Raw genomic sequence first — 15,607 nt, 5'->3', positions numbered from 1 at the left:
AAAACAATTAGCAAACTAAATGACCTTCTTTTCCCTTCTGTGGGTTGTGGTAATGTCATAGAGACTTTAACCCTTACGCCACCAGGTTTGGGACTTTTTTTGTCTTGCAATTCTTTTAGTAAAGACTACTGAGAGATTAAACCTCTTAAACAAAAAATGAGCAGCAAATACTTGTACCAGTTGCTAGAAAACTACTTAAGACAAAGAAAGAAAGAACAAAATTCCTGTACAATTAAAGGTATATCTTCGGAGGGGTTAAGAACTAAACACAAGTAAGATGAAAAAATATGTAGTCAAAGTCATTCTAAATCTCCTAAATCACTCAAGTACAATACAGTACTGTCAATAAGACACATATAGCTAGAGTTTGCTCTTGCCAAGTTACTTTGGCTGAACACCAGATAAAGAAACACTTGGCCTGTATTTAGGGACACTGTTGTCTAAAAAATACATACTGTATTTTTCAACATAAGAATCACACTTAATACGATGGGAAGTCAGCAGTGAAGTGGCCTAAGAGGACGGAGGGAAAAGCAGATATCACCTTATGCTTAGCAACTGTAACAGTAAACAGAAGTATCCTTGCCATTTAAAAGTATTTCTCTCTTATTTTATTTTTTCCTAAGTATATATATTTGATTTCACATAACTTCGTGTATTCATGAGACAACTATTCTATCTCACAACTAACTTACAAGTTCCTTTGGATTTCAAGGTAGTAAAATGTATTATCAACTAATAGCTGAATAGTACTTGATAATTTATACAAACTTTCAATAAACATAATTACCTTATCTGATCATTTGTAAGCAAAATGGAAATCATTAATCGTTTCATACAAAAGAACCACATGATGATCCAGGGAGGTCTGTGATTTGACTATGGCTATACATCAAACAAGTGAGCATCTGCTGTCTTCAATTCACAGATTCTTACCACAAAACCCGTAGTGACAAAGATGTGCAAGAGAAATTTCAGATTTTAAGGCAGCATCCAGCATTGTAACAAATGACTAATGTAATGAAATACAGGGTAATGAATAGTTCAATTTTTTAGGACACAGGCATTCTAGACCCTCAAAAAATAATTAAACTATATGCTAATTTCAACTTTGCTATTCATCTGTCTTGTGAATTAGTCACAAAACATTTTTATACCACTACCTGGCACATAATGGATTCTGACATGAGAGAAAATGAGTGGTCAGCTCACTTTTTCACTGTCACTGCTGATGGAATAAGAAGGAAATTATCATCAATCTATCACCATACCTGGACCCTCTCTAACACCAACAAAAACAGAAATCAAAATATGCATACAGAAGTTCAAAAGTTTATATAAAGGTATTCTAAAGCTCTGACCACCTTAAGCCTGACACACCCTTTCTTACAAATACCTATCCCCTCAGATTATTTTCCACTTGGAAATTTCTCCTTGCCCTCTCTATTTGATCACCTTCTTGCCTTCTTAGTTCCTATCACTGGTTCCAACAAGATCTATTTGCACTTTCTCCCATTAACCATAATTTTTAGGAAAACGTTTAAGGGGTGCTGAGTGCTAAAAAGGTTTTATACAAAGAACAGGAGGCTGAGGGCAGGTTTATCTGGATCATACAGGACAGGTGAGAAAATCTGATTCCTTTGCAAATATTCCACCTCTTCAAACAGGAGAAAATATTTCATTTCAGTAGACTGCCTTTAAAATATATTTTTTAACTTTAAAGTTTAATTATGATTATTACTTTTTAGTTACTTACTCCTCTGAAATAATTTAAGCTTTTTATGCTCATCCCTTAGTCCTACCTGCCCTGTTGATGTTAAAGCAAGTGAAGACTGGCTCCCAGCACAAACTTTGCGAATGAACATTCCTTGTAAAGCTTCAACAACTTTAGGCTTATACACTCTGTTAGTATCGCCATGGCCGAGTTTGCCTATTTAAAAAAAACACACACACACATTCAAATTAAAAAATTTACTTGTTTTAAAGAACCTCTATTCTTTACCTAAGTATTTATTTTGGCAAATATTGCTCATCTTTCCATCATGTACCTGACAGATGTGCAAAACTCTTAAGTTTCTGACAGCAGAATATGTGAACAAATGAATGTTTTTGTTACAAGATAGAAACCAACAACCAACAGGCTTCTGAATCTTAATTTCAAGTAATTAAAACAACTTTGAGAGACATGGAAAACTGTTTTTCTTTCTCCACTATGATGGTCATATTTCTAACTTCAAATTTGCCGATGTAATAAATACATTCTACACAAGATTGTGTATGTATCTATTATTAATTTTTGAACAGATCCAATAATTACTGAAATATAAGACTTGGCAAATCACTAAAGAAGAAAAACAAATGGCCAACAACAAATTCAACCTAAGAATCAAGGAAATACTAATTAAATGATACCATTTTCACTACTGAAATTATTTTTTTACATAACCTTAATGCCCCATGGTTTGTTGTTGAAAGATATGGGGAAATAAGCAATCTCACACTGCTGGTAGTTGTGAAAAAGTAGACAAAGATTTAGTTATTGTTGTGTAGTTTTGATCCAGGAAAATATTTGGAAACCACCCAGATACTCAACAATAATAAACTGATTTTTTTTTTTAAGTTGTGTTACAATCACATAAAAGAATACATTGAGCTATTTTGGGGCACCTGGGTGGCTTAGTCGGTTAAGCATCTGACTTCAGCTCAGGTCATGATCTCACGGTTTGTGAATTCAAGCCCTGCATCAGACTCTCTGCTGACAGCTTCAGATTCTGTGTCCCTCTCTCTGCCCCTCCTCCGCTTACACCCTGTCTCTCTCTCAAAAATAAATAAACATTTTTAAAAAATACTGTTAGATAAAAACCAACAGGTTATAAAATAGCTAAGGTATATATGAGTCTGCTTTGGTTTTCAAAAAAGACATCCATATGGAAATATATGTACATATTTAAATATATATCATTTAGAGGTCCATCTATGAAAGTTTTAACAACAGCTATAGCAACATTTCTTGAAACAGTTCATTTAAATTTAAATTTCTGCTCACCTTAATATTGAGTTTTTCTACAATAGGCATGTACAACAGAAAAGTAAATTTTTTTGAAATCTCAAGAAAACAAGCCCAAAGTTATCAATAAATAAATTTTTACATACCATTGTCTCCTCCTCCAAAAGACCATACAGTTCTCCCATCTTTAGACAAAGCAATAGTATGTGAACTGCCACAAGAAACCTCTCCTACGTTGCTAATGTCTTTCACTAATGTTGGAATGTTACGGCTATTACTGTCACCATGACCTTGGATAAAACATATACAACAAAGAAATAATGTTGTTAACTCTTTTTCTTTAGGCCATTACTTCACAGGTAGAATAAACATTTTAAGTTAATGACAGAAATGAGGTATTTTCAAAGTAAAATTAAATAAGAAAGAATCATTTCTAGTATCTTCTCATCTCATCTTCTAGGCTGCTCTCACACTGAGAGACCCAGTCCCTTCAGTGAATAATTAGAATATGCTATATGTGCTCCTCTCCCAACACTTGTCTAACGTTATCTAGGATCATGCTCATGTCAACTAGTTTTCACTACTAACTAGATTACACACTTCAGGATCATGATGGTATCTTTCTTACCCCTGAAAGTGTCTTACCCCTTAATCCTTCAGTGTCTGCTCATTATAGGTACGCAGTAAATGCCTGGTGGATTTAATTACAGCTTAAATTTCAGCACTAGAATCCAGGTATTCACTATATAAAAACTATCTTCCTCTGAGCTAAAACTAACAAAATAAATAACAATTTTTTTGCCTATTAAATCTAGTCTCACTACTTCTTAGGAACCATCATTTCTATTTTTCTGTGAGAGTAACTGCAATTTAAAAAAATCTTACCTAATCTTCCAAAGTCTCCTTCACCCCATGTGTATAATTCACCATCCTCTGTGACAGCAGCACTATGTCTGTATCCAGCAGACACACAAACAACTACCTACACAGCACACAAAGCACGCCAAGATGAAGAACATGAATATGCTAAAATATATAGTTCATATTTGATCTTATGCACAGAGACTTCAGAGATACTGATATTCACAACTTATCCAGAAGTTGCCATGTACAGCTGTAGAGGCTGTGCTCAGGACAAAAGTACCTGGGGTCAAGAAAGTGGTGAAATATAGCCTCTGCTCTGTTTCCCAGCCCATGAAACGTGGCTTCCACTCAGAGAAGGTAACTTTCCTTAATTCATGCAAAGGCACTGTAAAGGCTAGCAGGAGCCCTGAAATTATTAATCTAATCACTTGCAAGGATATGGTATCACACCAACCAAGTTTTTACTCAAAGAGTTGGCTGGGGCTGAATGCTCATGTACAATGAAAAAATTTTAAATATAATGTTAACATAAAACCTCCAATCCTGGCTAATCAAGAAAAATTCATTACATAATAGGGATAACTCAAAAACACAATGACTATTACCAATGCAGAAAGATCTAAGCAGTATATAAGCTTACATTAATTAAACTCCTAACACTATCTCTTTACCCTCAATTAGCTATATAGTTGATGAGTAGAATCAGGGGAATAAGATTATAAGCAACATAATTGGGGGATCACTATCATACCTTTTAACACTAATCAAATAGTAATTTAACAGAAAAAATATACTAATTATTCTGCATCTTTTCAATATTCAAAAATTTGAACTCACTTTAGAAAATTTAAAGTTTAGATTCAATTAAAAATACTGAGCACCTAATATATTCTAGACAATATGCTAAAACTTTTGAAATTTTTATCTGTAAAAGTAATTTACTTTTTGGAACATTTTTCCTTTATGATGTCCATACTAAGTTATATTTAATTGGCAATGTTTCCACTGCAAAATGGGACATTAAAAGGAATAGAAGTAAAAAAATTTTTACAGCATTAGAATTAAGGAAGAAAGAAGGTGCTGGAAAGACCAGAAAAACGCAACTTCAAGTAGTATTTGTCTGAAAATCTTAGAGCTCCACATTCAATATCTTATCAAGTATCCCATTATGTTGTCAAGTAGAACATTCCAAGGCTCATTGCTTTGGGGCTGATGTCTAAGTTAAAATACTGAAAGTTATAATAAAGTAAAATTCATTTGATAGCCAACCTTGTCAGACAATCTCCTATGAAGTAAAAGTGCCCACTTGTAATTCTGGTATAAAATAAAAATTGAAACTTTAAAAGGATTTTATATAAAAAAAACTTTTGTGGAAAGAATGCAATCTTAAAATGGAGGAATCCATATAATTGCATATAAGTTTAGGAAAATACCTTTAAGGAATACCTTGAAGGAAAATACCTTTAAGGAAAGGTAAAACAGAAATAAGAAGACGAGGTCTAGGGGTGCCTGGGCGGCTCAGTCAGTTAAACATCTGACCTCGGCTCAGGTCATGACCTCACAGTCTGTGCTGATAGCACAGATTCTTTGTCTCCCCTCTCTCTACCCCTCTCCCACTAGCTTGCTCCCACGCTATCTCAAAAGTAAGTAAACATTAAAAAAAAAAAAAAAAAAAAAGAAGAGGAGATCTAAGTTCAGTTTGTAATGGTGCTAATTATTCGTGTGTGACCTTAGGCAAGTTAGTTAACCACTCTAAAAGCCTCATTTAGGTTTCTATTAAAACGCCACCTCCTTTAACCTTACGACCTCATTATCTAATATCACACCCCACCCAAGTTAGTATCTACTACATTACTCATTTTTTTCCCTACTATTATTTGAAATTATTTTATGTGCTTACTTATTTTTTATCTCTATCCACAGATTAAAGCTCCATGAGAGCAAGGATCTTGTCTGTTTTGTTCACTGCTGTTATGTCAACTACCTAAAACACTGCCTGGCTCTTGGAAGGTACTAAACAAATATTTGCTGAATGGAGGATTCTCAGTTTCCTCATGTGAAATGAGAATAATAACTACCTTAACAAAGTTGTTGTGAGAATTAAAATTAAATACTGCATGTGAAAGTGTTTTGTAAACCATAAAGCAAACATACAAAAGATAAGCCAAAGGATTTGCGGGTAGAGTGCCACTTCGGAAAGAATACATCAAAATCTGAAAGATACCATCCTTATAGCACAGTGCATCTAATTATTTTTAAATACAAAAAGAAAGCACATACCTTTCCCTGCAGAGGGCCCTGAATAAGCTTGGGATATTTCTGTGTTGAACTATTTCCATGTCCCAGTTTCCCATAATCACCATCTCCCCAACTGAAGACTTCTCCTTCTGTTGTAAAAGCTAAAGTGTGACCATCAGATCCTTTAGAAGATGAAACCTTTTTAATGGACCTGTGAGGTTCAAATGTTAACTTCTTTAAAGTGGACTGATTATTAGAATCTCCAAGGCCCAGTCTTCCATAGCTGCCTTTACCACAAGCTCTGACAGAGCCATCCGTAGAAATAACAAAAGTGCAGTATTGCCCAGCTTCAATCTATAAGCAAACAAAGAGAATAATAAATTAAAATGTGAGAATCAAAGTATAATATTTGACGTTAGTTTTACCAAAGAAGTTCAAAGGAAGTCTTTAAAATCAGAACTTGACATGAATCTCCAGAGAGATTAAACAGAAAATTAAGAAAACTATTAATGGCCTTTTTATGTTGACTTTATTGTTGAGCTCAAATTAACGTATATGTTATCTTTTCAGGGTATCTACCCAGTCATGGTTCACTAAAACAACACAGTAAAATGTTTTAGCCTCATCTTATAAAGGCTGGGTAAAGGGCAAGAAATAAAATTATCCTATAAATCCCTTAGAGTCCATTATGGTGAAAGACCATACACAGTATTTTACACTCATTCAAAAAAAAAAACACATAAATTTTAATGAAAATAATAATAAAATGGAAGGTTCTAGCTTAGCTTAAAGGTAGCTACAAATGAAAAAAAGTGATAATAAGAAAATAAAATGCTGATTTGGCAAAGGGAAAATTCCAGTTTTTATTTAGTCCTATTTATTATTTGCATTGAATATAATGGTAAGTCTGTTGTCATTCATAATTCTTTTTAAAAATCCAGCTCCCAATTTAATTTTTTGAAACTTAGAAACAAAGTTAGGGAAATGGACTAAAAGTTTTTTTCTAGTAAAATGAAAAAAGTGATGCAATACAGTGTAGAAATGATATAGATAAGAAACAAGAATCTTCATCCACTTAAAAAAAGCCCTGGACACTATTTAAAGAGAACCCTGTCATCTACCAATCTGTAAAGTATGCAGAGAACTCACAGTTTGAGCATCAGAGAAACTGGGAGCCAGTTTGGGCTGTAATATTTTCTCCTGTGTGCCTTCCACCAACTGATGGCTGCTATTGCTCCCCCAAACATAGACCTCACAGGTTTCTGAGACAATGGGAGTGTCACCAGTCTGAATGCTATCTGGGCTAGCACACGTTCTTGAGTAATCAGAAGCCATTCTGCAAACCTATTAAAATTAAAAACATGCAATAAATAGGCAAGATATTTTTAATGGAAACATTTTTATAACTGTCACCTAAAATTACTGTTTACTTTCTTCTAAAACTCTCAACTGCTCAAATAACTTAAGAACACATCCAATTTTAAATACAGATGGCTAGACTACTCACTCCTGGAAAAGATACTAATAAAGGTGGCAAAAGTGGAGGAAGAGACACACAATCAAGACTTTTTTAGCTAAAAATTATATTATTGTACACACATTACAGAAAATCAAAGCTTAGAAAACAAAGAAGTGGCTGGCTCAGTTGGTAGAGCATGCAACTCTTGATCTCAGGGTTGTGAGTTCAAACCCCATGTTGAACACAGAGCTTACTTAAGAAAGAAAGAAAGAAAGAAAGAAAGAAAGAAAGAAAGAAAGAAAGAAAAAAAGAAAGAAAGAAGGAAAGAAAACACAATTGATAATCTTATCACCTTAAAACAATGAATGCTATCTATTTTAGGTATGTTTTCCCAGATTTTTGCATATACGTGTTCTTTAACATTTTTATCACAGTGCATATATAAAAGTAATGATACAAAAGTCATGCAAAATTTTCCATGTCTACCTAATCTTCATGATTGAACTGATAATTTCCCACCTAACATAAAAACACAATTTACTTAACCCTTTCTTTAAAAAAATTTTTTTTAACGTTTATTTATTTTTGAGACAGAGAGAGACAGAGCATGAATGGGGAGGGTCAGAGAGAGAGGGAGACACAGAATCTGAAACAGGCTCCAGGCTCTGAGCAGTCAGCACAGAGTCCAACGCGGGGCTCGAACACACGGACCGTGAGATCATGACCTGAGCCGAATTCGAACGTGTAACCGATTGAGCCACCCAGGCGCCCCTTAACCCTTTCTTTTAAACAGGACATTTAGATTCTTTTTGTTATATAGAACATTTTAGGGAATGTAGTTTTTACTACATTTTTTCTATTACTTCTTAAATAGAGAACCTCAGAAATGGGGCTACTATATCCCAAACGGATAACAACCTTACAAATCTTGAAATATACTAGGTAACAAATTGCTTTCCAAAATGGTGCTACTCTATTATTTTATCACCAGCAATATATTCTATGTATAATAAAAATCATCGCTTATTTACAATCTGTGTTGAATACAATGGTAAAGTCTGCTGTCATTCATAATGCTTTTTAAAAATCTAGACTTCTTCACCTGCCGCCCCCCACAACCCACCAAAAGGATTGGACCCAGTGTGGCCATTTCAGTTGCCCTAACCACGGAATACATCTTTATGACAGTACCAGTCTCACTGCATCGATACCAATATATGTATGATTCTAATTTTTTGGCAAACTTAAGTGGGATAAAGAAGGATGCCTTATTTTAACTACACATTTCATTATTATCAATAGAACTAAAGTTTTTTTCATCTATTTGTTTACCACTAACTTCTGCCCATTTATTTGTTAGAGCTTAACGGACTTTTAATCGGCTTATATGAATTCTATACAATAAAAATACTAACTCTGGGGGCAGCTGGCTAGCTCAGTCTTTAGAGCATGCGACTCTGGATCTCGGGGTCATGAGTTAGAAACTCACATCGGGCAAAGAAATTACTTTTAAAAGGTATATTAATTCTGACTGTAGCTGTTGCCAATTGTTCTGTCTAGTAGTTTTTTGCTCTAACAAAATAAGAGAAGGAAAACCTTCAAAAGTCAATCTTCAGAAGCCCATTAAATGGAAGGGGATAGAATAATTTTAGTCAGAATCATTAAATAGTATCCAAAACAAGAGAATGATATGTGCGTTAAATAAACATTTTCCAATGAACAAAAGGACAGTTTTGAGGACATACAAAATATGGGTAAGTGAAGGCTGCCAGTCCCTAATAAAAACCTGAAATTTTGCTGGAGACAAATGGAGAATGGTGGGGTCAAGAGTGTTAGAATTTTTTTTTTAAGTTTATTTATTTAATTTTTTTTGGGCGGGGGGGGGGAGAAAGCACAAGTGAGGGAGGGGCAGGGAGAGAGGGAGAGAGAAAATCCCAAGCAGGCTCTACACTGTCAGTGAATCTGTGAGATCATGACCTGAGCTGAAATCAAGAGTCAGATGCTTAACTGACTAAGCCACCCAGGCACCCCATGTGTTAGAATTTTTAATATAAAAATCTATTGCTATTAATAGGTTTTATAAAAAAGTCACAGCTCTCCTCCCCCCACAACCCCCAAAAACAGCGAGATAGAAAAAAATTTACTTATAGGGCTTAGAAATGTGTGTTTAAAAACAACTGAGGGGTGGCTGGGTGGCTCAGTCATTTAAGTGTCCAACTTTGGGTCAGGCCATGATCTCGCGGTCCGTGGGTTCGAGCCCCACATCAGGCTCTGTGCTCCCTCTCTCTCAGCCCCTCCCCCACTTATGCTGTCTCTCTCTCTCTCTCAAAAATAAACATTAAAAAAAAAAAAAAAAAAAAAAAACAGAGACAGGGGCGGGATAGGAACCTAGGAAGATGACAGCAGCAGCAACACAGTTTTCTAAACTCCCTGAACAGAACAGCTACAAGGCCAAACTTCAAGTTCACACTTAACATTCACAATAAAACTAGGTGATAAGGGTACCTCCAGTAACTCCTTTCAAAAATATAAGCAGATGCAGACAAACCACCACCCAGCACAAAAACTACATGGTAATGACATTTGCGCAAGAGGAAGCGATAAAGTATCCGACAGACCTCAGAACAGGAAAAACCTCAAACAACCAATTAGGTACTCAATGGACAGAACAGTAAGCCAATCTAAGAACAGCAGTTGCAAGTAGGAAGGGTTTTACCTGGTCTCACAGCAGGTAAATACAAAGAGTCCATGAGAAGTTTGAAAGAAGCTACAGTAATCTACTTCTTGTGAACTCTTCAAGTTGACAAGCAAGAATTCCCTGCCAGGACACAGTCACCACACTAAAGAGAAACTACTGGGAGAGGAATATAAATTGAGCAGGATAGGGACAATAAGGAGGAAAGACAGAGAATGTCAAAATAAAAGTGGTGGAGGGGACCATGCTGCGAAACCATCTTGTTTTGTTTTGTTTTTTTTACAAAAAAATAATAGGAGTCTTTGGTGTTTGAAAAGCTATCCTGAATCCCATCTCCATTTTAAAAGTTCAGAAAACCAAACTGTCCACAAAAATCAGCAACAAAAATATCCAGGTCAAATTCCACATGAAGTTATTACTAGAAAAAAAAAGGGAAAAGAGGCAGAATAACATTCCTACAATAAAAGCATGCCAGAAGGGAACTTTTGACAAAACAGATCAAACTGTAACCTATTTCGAAACAAGCTAAAGGGATTAAGAAAATGAAACAAGACATGAAAGAAAAACAAAAATCTGAAATAGAAACACTCAAAAGTGAGATGACAGAACTCAAGAAAAAATCAGAAATAAAAGAAAAAAAAATTTCAGAAATGAAGACTAAACTAGAAGGAATCCAAGTGTAAATATATACAGTCGACAATACCTTAAGAGCAACAAACAATAAAAAAGGAAAAAATGTTTAGAAATAAGTAAATGAAAAAGATATAAAAAGTATTCAAGAAAAAGTGACAAATACTAAAGTTAGGCAAAGATCCAACATACAGATAATGGTGGTCCTTAAAGAAGAAAACCAAATTAAAAAAAATTTTTAAATACTAAAAACCAGAATTTAGGGAAATTTTTCTGAAATAAAAAAGATTTTAAACAACATACTGAAATTCTCATATCTCTGATAATATCAATCCAGAATGTATGACATCTGCATGTATTCAAGTGAAATACTGATCTTTAAAGATCACCTAACTCATGGGAAAGAAAATCAGATTATCTTCAGACTTTGACAGCAAAGGTTCATGCCAGAAGAAAACAGATGAACATAACTGAGGTGCAGAAGAAAAGAAAATGTGAGCCAAAGATTTTATATTCTCAAAACTGACTTTGAAGTACAAAGTGGACAGCAATTATTAACACATAAGAAGACAATATTGTTCTAATGGACTTTACTGAGGAATGTACTAGAGAATGAGATTCAGATAACCCAAAAGAAGAAAAAGACATTAACAGAGAAGCTGACTGTGAGCATCAAATATATAGTTACTTATAAAACTAAAACTAAAACTAAATGAGGGTTAAAAGGAAGAGAAGATGATGCTCTATGTACATTTAATGTTAACTATAAAAAAAAAAACAGAACATATATAAAAATGTAATGTTTTCAGAGGATCTCTTTTGCATTGTTGGTGGGAATGCAAGCTGGTGCAGCCACTCTGGAAAACAGTATGGAGGTTCCTCAAAAAACTAAAAATAGAACTACCCTACGACCCAGCAATTGCACTACTAGGCATTTATCCAAGGGATAAGGTGTGCTGTTTTAAAGGGACACATGCACCCCCATGTTTATAGCAGCACTATCGACAATAGTCAAAGTATGGAAAGAGCCCAAATGTCCATCGATGGATGAATGGATAAAGAAGATGTGGTATATATATATATATATATATATACACACACACACACACACACACACACACACACACACACACACACACTGGAGTATTACTCAGCAATCAAAAAGAATGAAATCTTGCCATTTGCAACTACATGGATGGAACTAGAGAGTATTATGCTAAGCGAAATTAGTCAAAGAAAGACAAATATCATATGACTTCACTCATATGAGGACTTTAAGAGACAAAACAGATGAACATAAGGGAAGGGAAACAAAAATAATACAAAAACAGGGAGGGAGACAAAACATAAGAGACTCATAAATATGGAGACCAAACAGGATTACTGGAGGAGATGTGGGAGGGGGGATGGGCTAAATGGGTAAGGGGCACTAAGGAATCTACTCCTGAAATCACTGTTGCACTATATGCTAACTAATTTGGATGTAAATTTTAAAAAGAAAATTAAAATTAAAAAAATGTAATGTTTTCAGTAGTCATATGGTGGTAGTATTTGTCTTATTTTAGGACGGCTGTTTGTGACTGTGTGCAATAAGTGATTAAAACAAGTAAGTAATTTTGGGGTATTCTAATTCTACCAACCCTATACCCTTGAGAATGAGTATTCTTAGTTTAGAAGAAAGGAGATATAAATGTAATATAGAAAAGATTAAGTAAAAATTCTTTGGCTCTGAATTTGAAAGTATCAGCATCAAATCATGAGGTATATTAGCTTTAAATACACACACTCTAGCTCTGTCCACTATAAAACCCTAGAAACAAAATACTCAGTAGTGATGAACATTTTTAACACTCTGATTGTGGTTCTGAAATACTATTTTCCACTAAAAGAAACTAGGGCTTTTTGAAGAAATAGCTATCTGATTCTAGATCTGGGGCAAGAAATGTACAAGATGAATCTAGAGTAATTTAATGTGTCAGACAGCAAGAAAGCTATCAAAGATTATTAGGTCTATGTCAAAAGAATTTAGGAACCACACTGAAGAGACTACTACCCCAAAAGACTATTGGCCCACTACTATGGGTTCATAATAGTATTTTTCAAAAGAAATCAACTGGTCAAGTTTGGAGGATAACAGACTAATTCAATAAACTGAACACTAGTAAATAAAAATCAGTGTCAAAATTTTAAAAAATTGGATAAACAGAATCAAGCATTTCTTCTGCCTTTCTTAAATGAACTGAAGCAGAGTAACCAAATAATTGATAAGGGAATCACCTTTATAAAAACATTCCAAAGAATAAATGGAAGAGGAATGATACAGTTAAAATATCACCGTTTTGCACTCAACCACCAATGAATTAATAAATGTAGCCATATAAATGTAGCATCAACAGTTGCTAATACCACAAAAAGAGAGACAATTAGAAGGAAGCTGATGGACGATCACAACGCCATATAGTCTTGCCAAAGGGATCAAACCTAAGATCAAACCTTGCCAAAAGGATCAATCCTCAGGTCAAGCCTCTGGATCCACCTGGCAATTTGCAGGAAATAAATAGAACATGGTGAACCACATTATGAGCAATCAATCAGCAAAAAGCCCAGGTTCCTGAGCAAAAACATTGAAGGAAAAGAAATAAATGGAGGGGACCCCATAGATTGATTTAAAAGACATCGTGTGTGTGTGTGTGTGTGTGTGTGTGTGTGTGTGTGTGTGTTTAGAGAGGGGGGGAGGGGGAGAGGGAGAGGGAGAGGGAGGAAGGAACAAAGGGAAGGAGAAGAAGAATCGTAAGCAACCTCCACACACAGAGCAGAGCCTGATCTCATGACACAGTGAGATCATGACCTAAGCCGAAATCAACAGTCAGACGTTTAACCAAATGAGCCACCCAGGCACCCCAAAGACATCTTTGTTTTTTTTTAAATAGGCAAGACAGTGTCTTTAATAGGCAAGACAGTGTCTACAGTGTCTAGAGATACACACCTGGGTGACACAACAACAAAGAAATGCCAAGGAAGTGATTACTCTGAAAGTCAGCTTAGTGGTTACATAGGAGAGGAGGACAGGGGTTATGACCAAAACATGAAAGGGCCATTCTGAGTGGCTGGTAGTTTTACTTCTTTACCTGGGTAAGATGAGAAGAAAATTTATTTTATAATAATTCATTAAGCCTGACATTTGTTTATATGTGTTTCTGTATCTATTTAATAATAAATGTTTTAAAGTTACCTGCACATGACACAAAGTTCAAAACGAATAAAAGGGTATATATAAATTGAAAAGTATGTCTCCTTCCCAGAGGCCAGACACCCTAGCTCTACTTTCTAGAGGCAACTACTGATGCTACTTTCTTTTGCATCCTTTCCAAAGATTGAATAATTATTTTTAAGGGATAAACACATGCTACAGCATTTTAAGACAAAGTAGTTTTAATGTAAATGATATGATTATTACATACCTCTTCAAAGAGACATAAAGCTGCCTCATAGAGTGAGCACAAGCCATCAGATGTTCTGGTTGGTTCCCTCCACTGACTTCGATCAGCAGATGAACCCTACAGTTTCAGGAGACATATGTATTAAAATCACTTAAATATTCCACAAAAATATCTGAGGAATTGTTTATATGATTATGCATATTAAGATCAAATCCTAACACTAGGTCATGAAACCAACTTTTATATAGAAGTGTTATAAAAGAAAGAGCTATAGGGGCGCCTGGGTGGCTCGGTCGGTTAAGCGTCCGACTTTGGCTCAGGTCATGATCTCCCGGTCCGTGAGTTCGAGCCCCGCGTCGGGCTCTGTGCTGACAGCTCAGAGCCTGGAGCCTGTTTCAGATTCTGTGTCTCCCTCTCTCTGACCCTCCCCCGTTCATGCTCTGTCTCTTTCTATCTCAAAAATAAATAAACGTTAAAAAAAAAATTTAAAAAAAAAAAATAAAAAAAAATAAAAGAAAGAGCTATAGAGTGAAACACTAAATTAAGTGCCAATTCCTCAATGATTACCCTAGTCAATAATCATAGGGCTTGACCCAGAAAATAGTCAAGGAGGCAGAATTTTACTAATCACATATTCTTTGAGTGGCCAATATCCAGTAAATGAGGCCCCAGGAAATATTCTACTCTCCTGGGGCTGCCTTGCCCACCTGTCTCCAAGGATACAGCAAGTAGAACATAGCGAGCTTGAGTGATGACCTTGACCAGAGCAGCAGAAAGTCTGTTCCTCCCTTCTTAGTTTCAGCAAAACTAAAGTCTCACAAATCAGTTCATCAGTCTCACAAATCAGTGCTGACTACACTAGCAACAAAGCATCTTTCTCCTATCACAGCTGAGGAATCGTAGACCTCTCTGGGACTCTACAGAAGGGCCCAATGGCTGTGACAAGAAATCATTCCATCATTAAAAAACGACAAACCAGAAAGTGAACTTGATCTCACTGCTCCCTCAAATTCTCAAATGCTTAAATCTTTAGACCACAAATGTCAAGTTCTTTCTCTGGTTTAACAATTCTTTAATCATGAAATTTTCATAAGTAGCTTTATTTCAAAGGATTCTGTAGTGTAAAAATATTTATATAATATTTATATTCTAGATGATAAACTGGCAGATATATGATAGGGAAGTATATCTTTTATTATGGAAGGGAGGCTGGCCCTATGAGATCCCATTTATCAATATCAATTTTATTAATTCAAACTATTTTAATCAACATG

The 15,607-nt window shown here is 35.2% G+C and overlaps 1 protein-coding gene across 11 annotated transcripts in view; it reads right to left on the bottom strand.

Moving 5' to 3' along the window:
• Nucleotides 1-15,607, bottom strand: part of HERC1 (HECT and RLD domain containing E3 ubiquitin protein ligase family member 1) — a 186,741-nt gene that overhangs the window by 122,913 nt on the left and 48,221 nt on the right. For all 11 annotated transcript variants that reach the window (XM_081795857.1, XM_081795865.1, XM_081795861.1 and 8 more), the window contains exons 3-8: nt 14,355-14,450; nt 7,259-7,453; nt 6,152-6,463; nt 3,893-3,989; nt 3,154-3,297; nt 1,803-1,930 (exon numbers count right to left, since the gene is read on the bottom strand). In XM_081795857.1, the coding sequence (XP_081651983.1) occupies nt 1,803-1,930; nt 3,154-3,297; nt 3,893-3,989; nt 6,152-6,463; nt 7,259-7,453; nt 14,355-14,450 (972 nt within the window). The remainder of the gene's footprint in view (nt 1-1,802; nt 1,931-3,153; nt 3,298-3,892; nt 3,990-6,151; nt 6,464-7,258; nt 7,454-14,354; nt 14,451-15,607) is intronic.

The sequence above is a fragment of the Panthera onca genome, chromosome B3, assembly GCF_046562875.1.
Source record: "Panthera onca isolate mPanOnc1 chromosome B3, mPanOnc1 haplotype 2, whole genome shotgun sequence".
Classification (NCBI taxonomy): Eukaryota; Metazoa; Chordata; class Mammalia; order Carnivora; family Felidae; genus Panthera; species Panthera onca.
The sequence above is the reverse complement of the archived record's forward strand: the minus strand, read 5'-3'. Positions and strand labels throughout refer to the sequence as shown.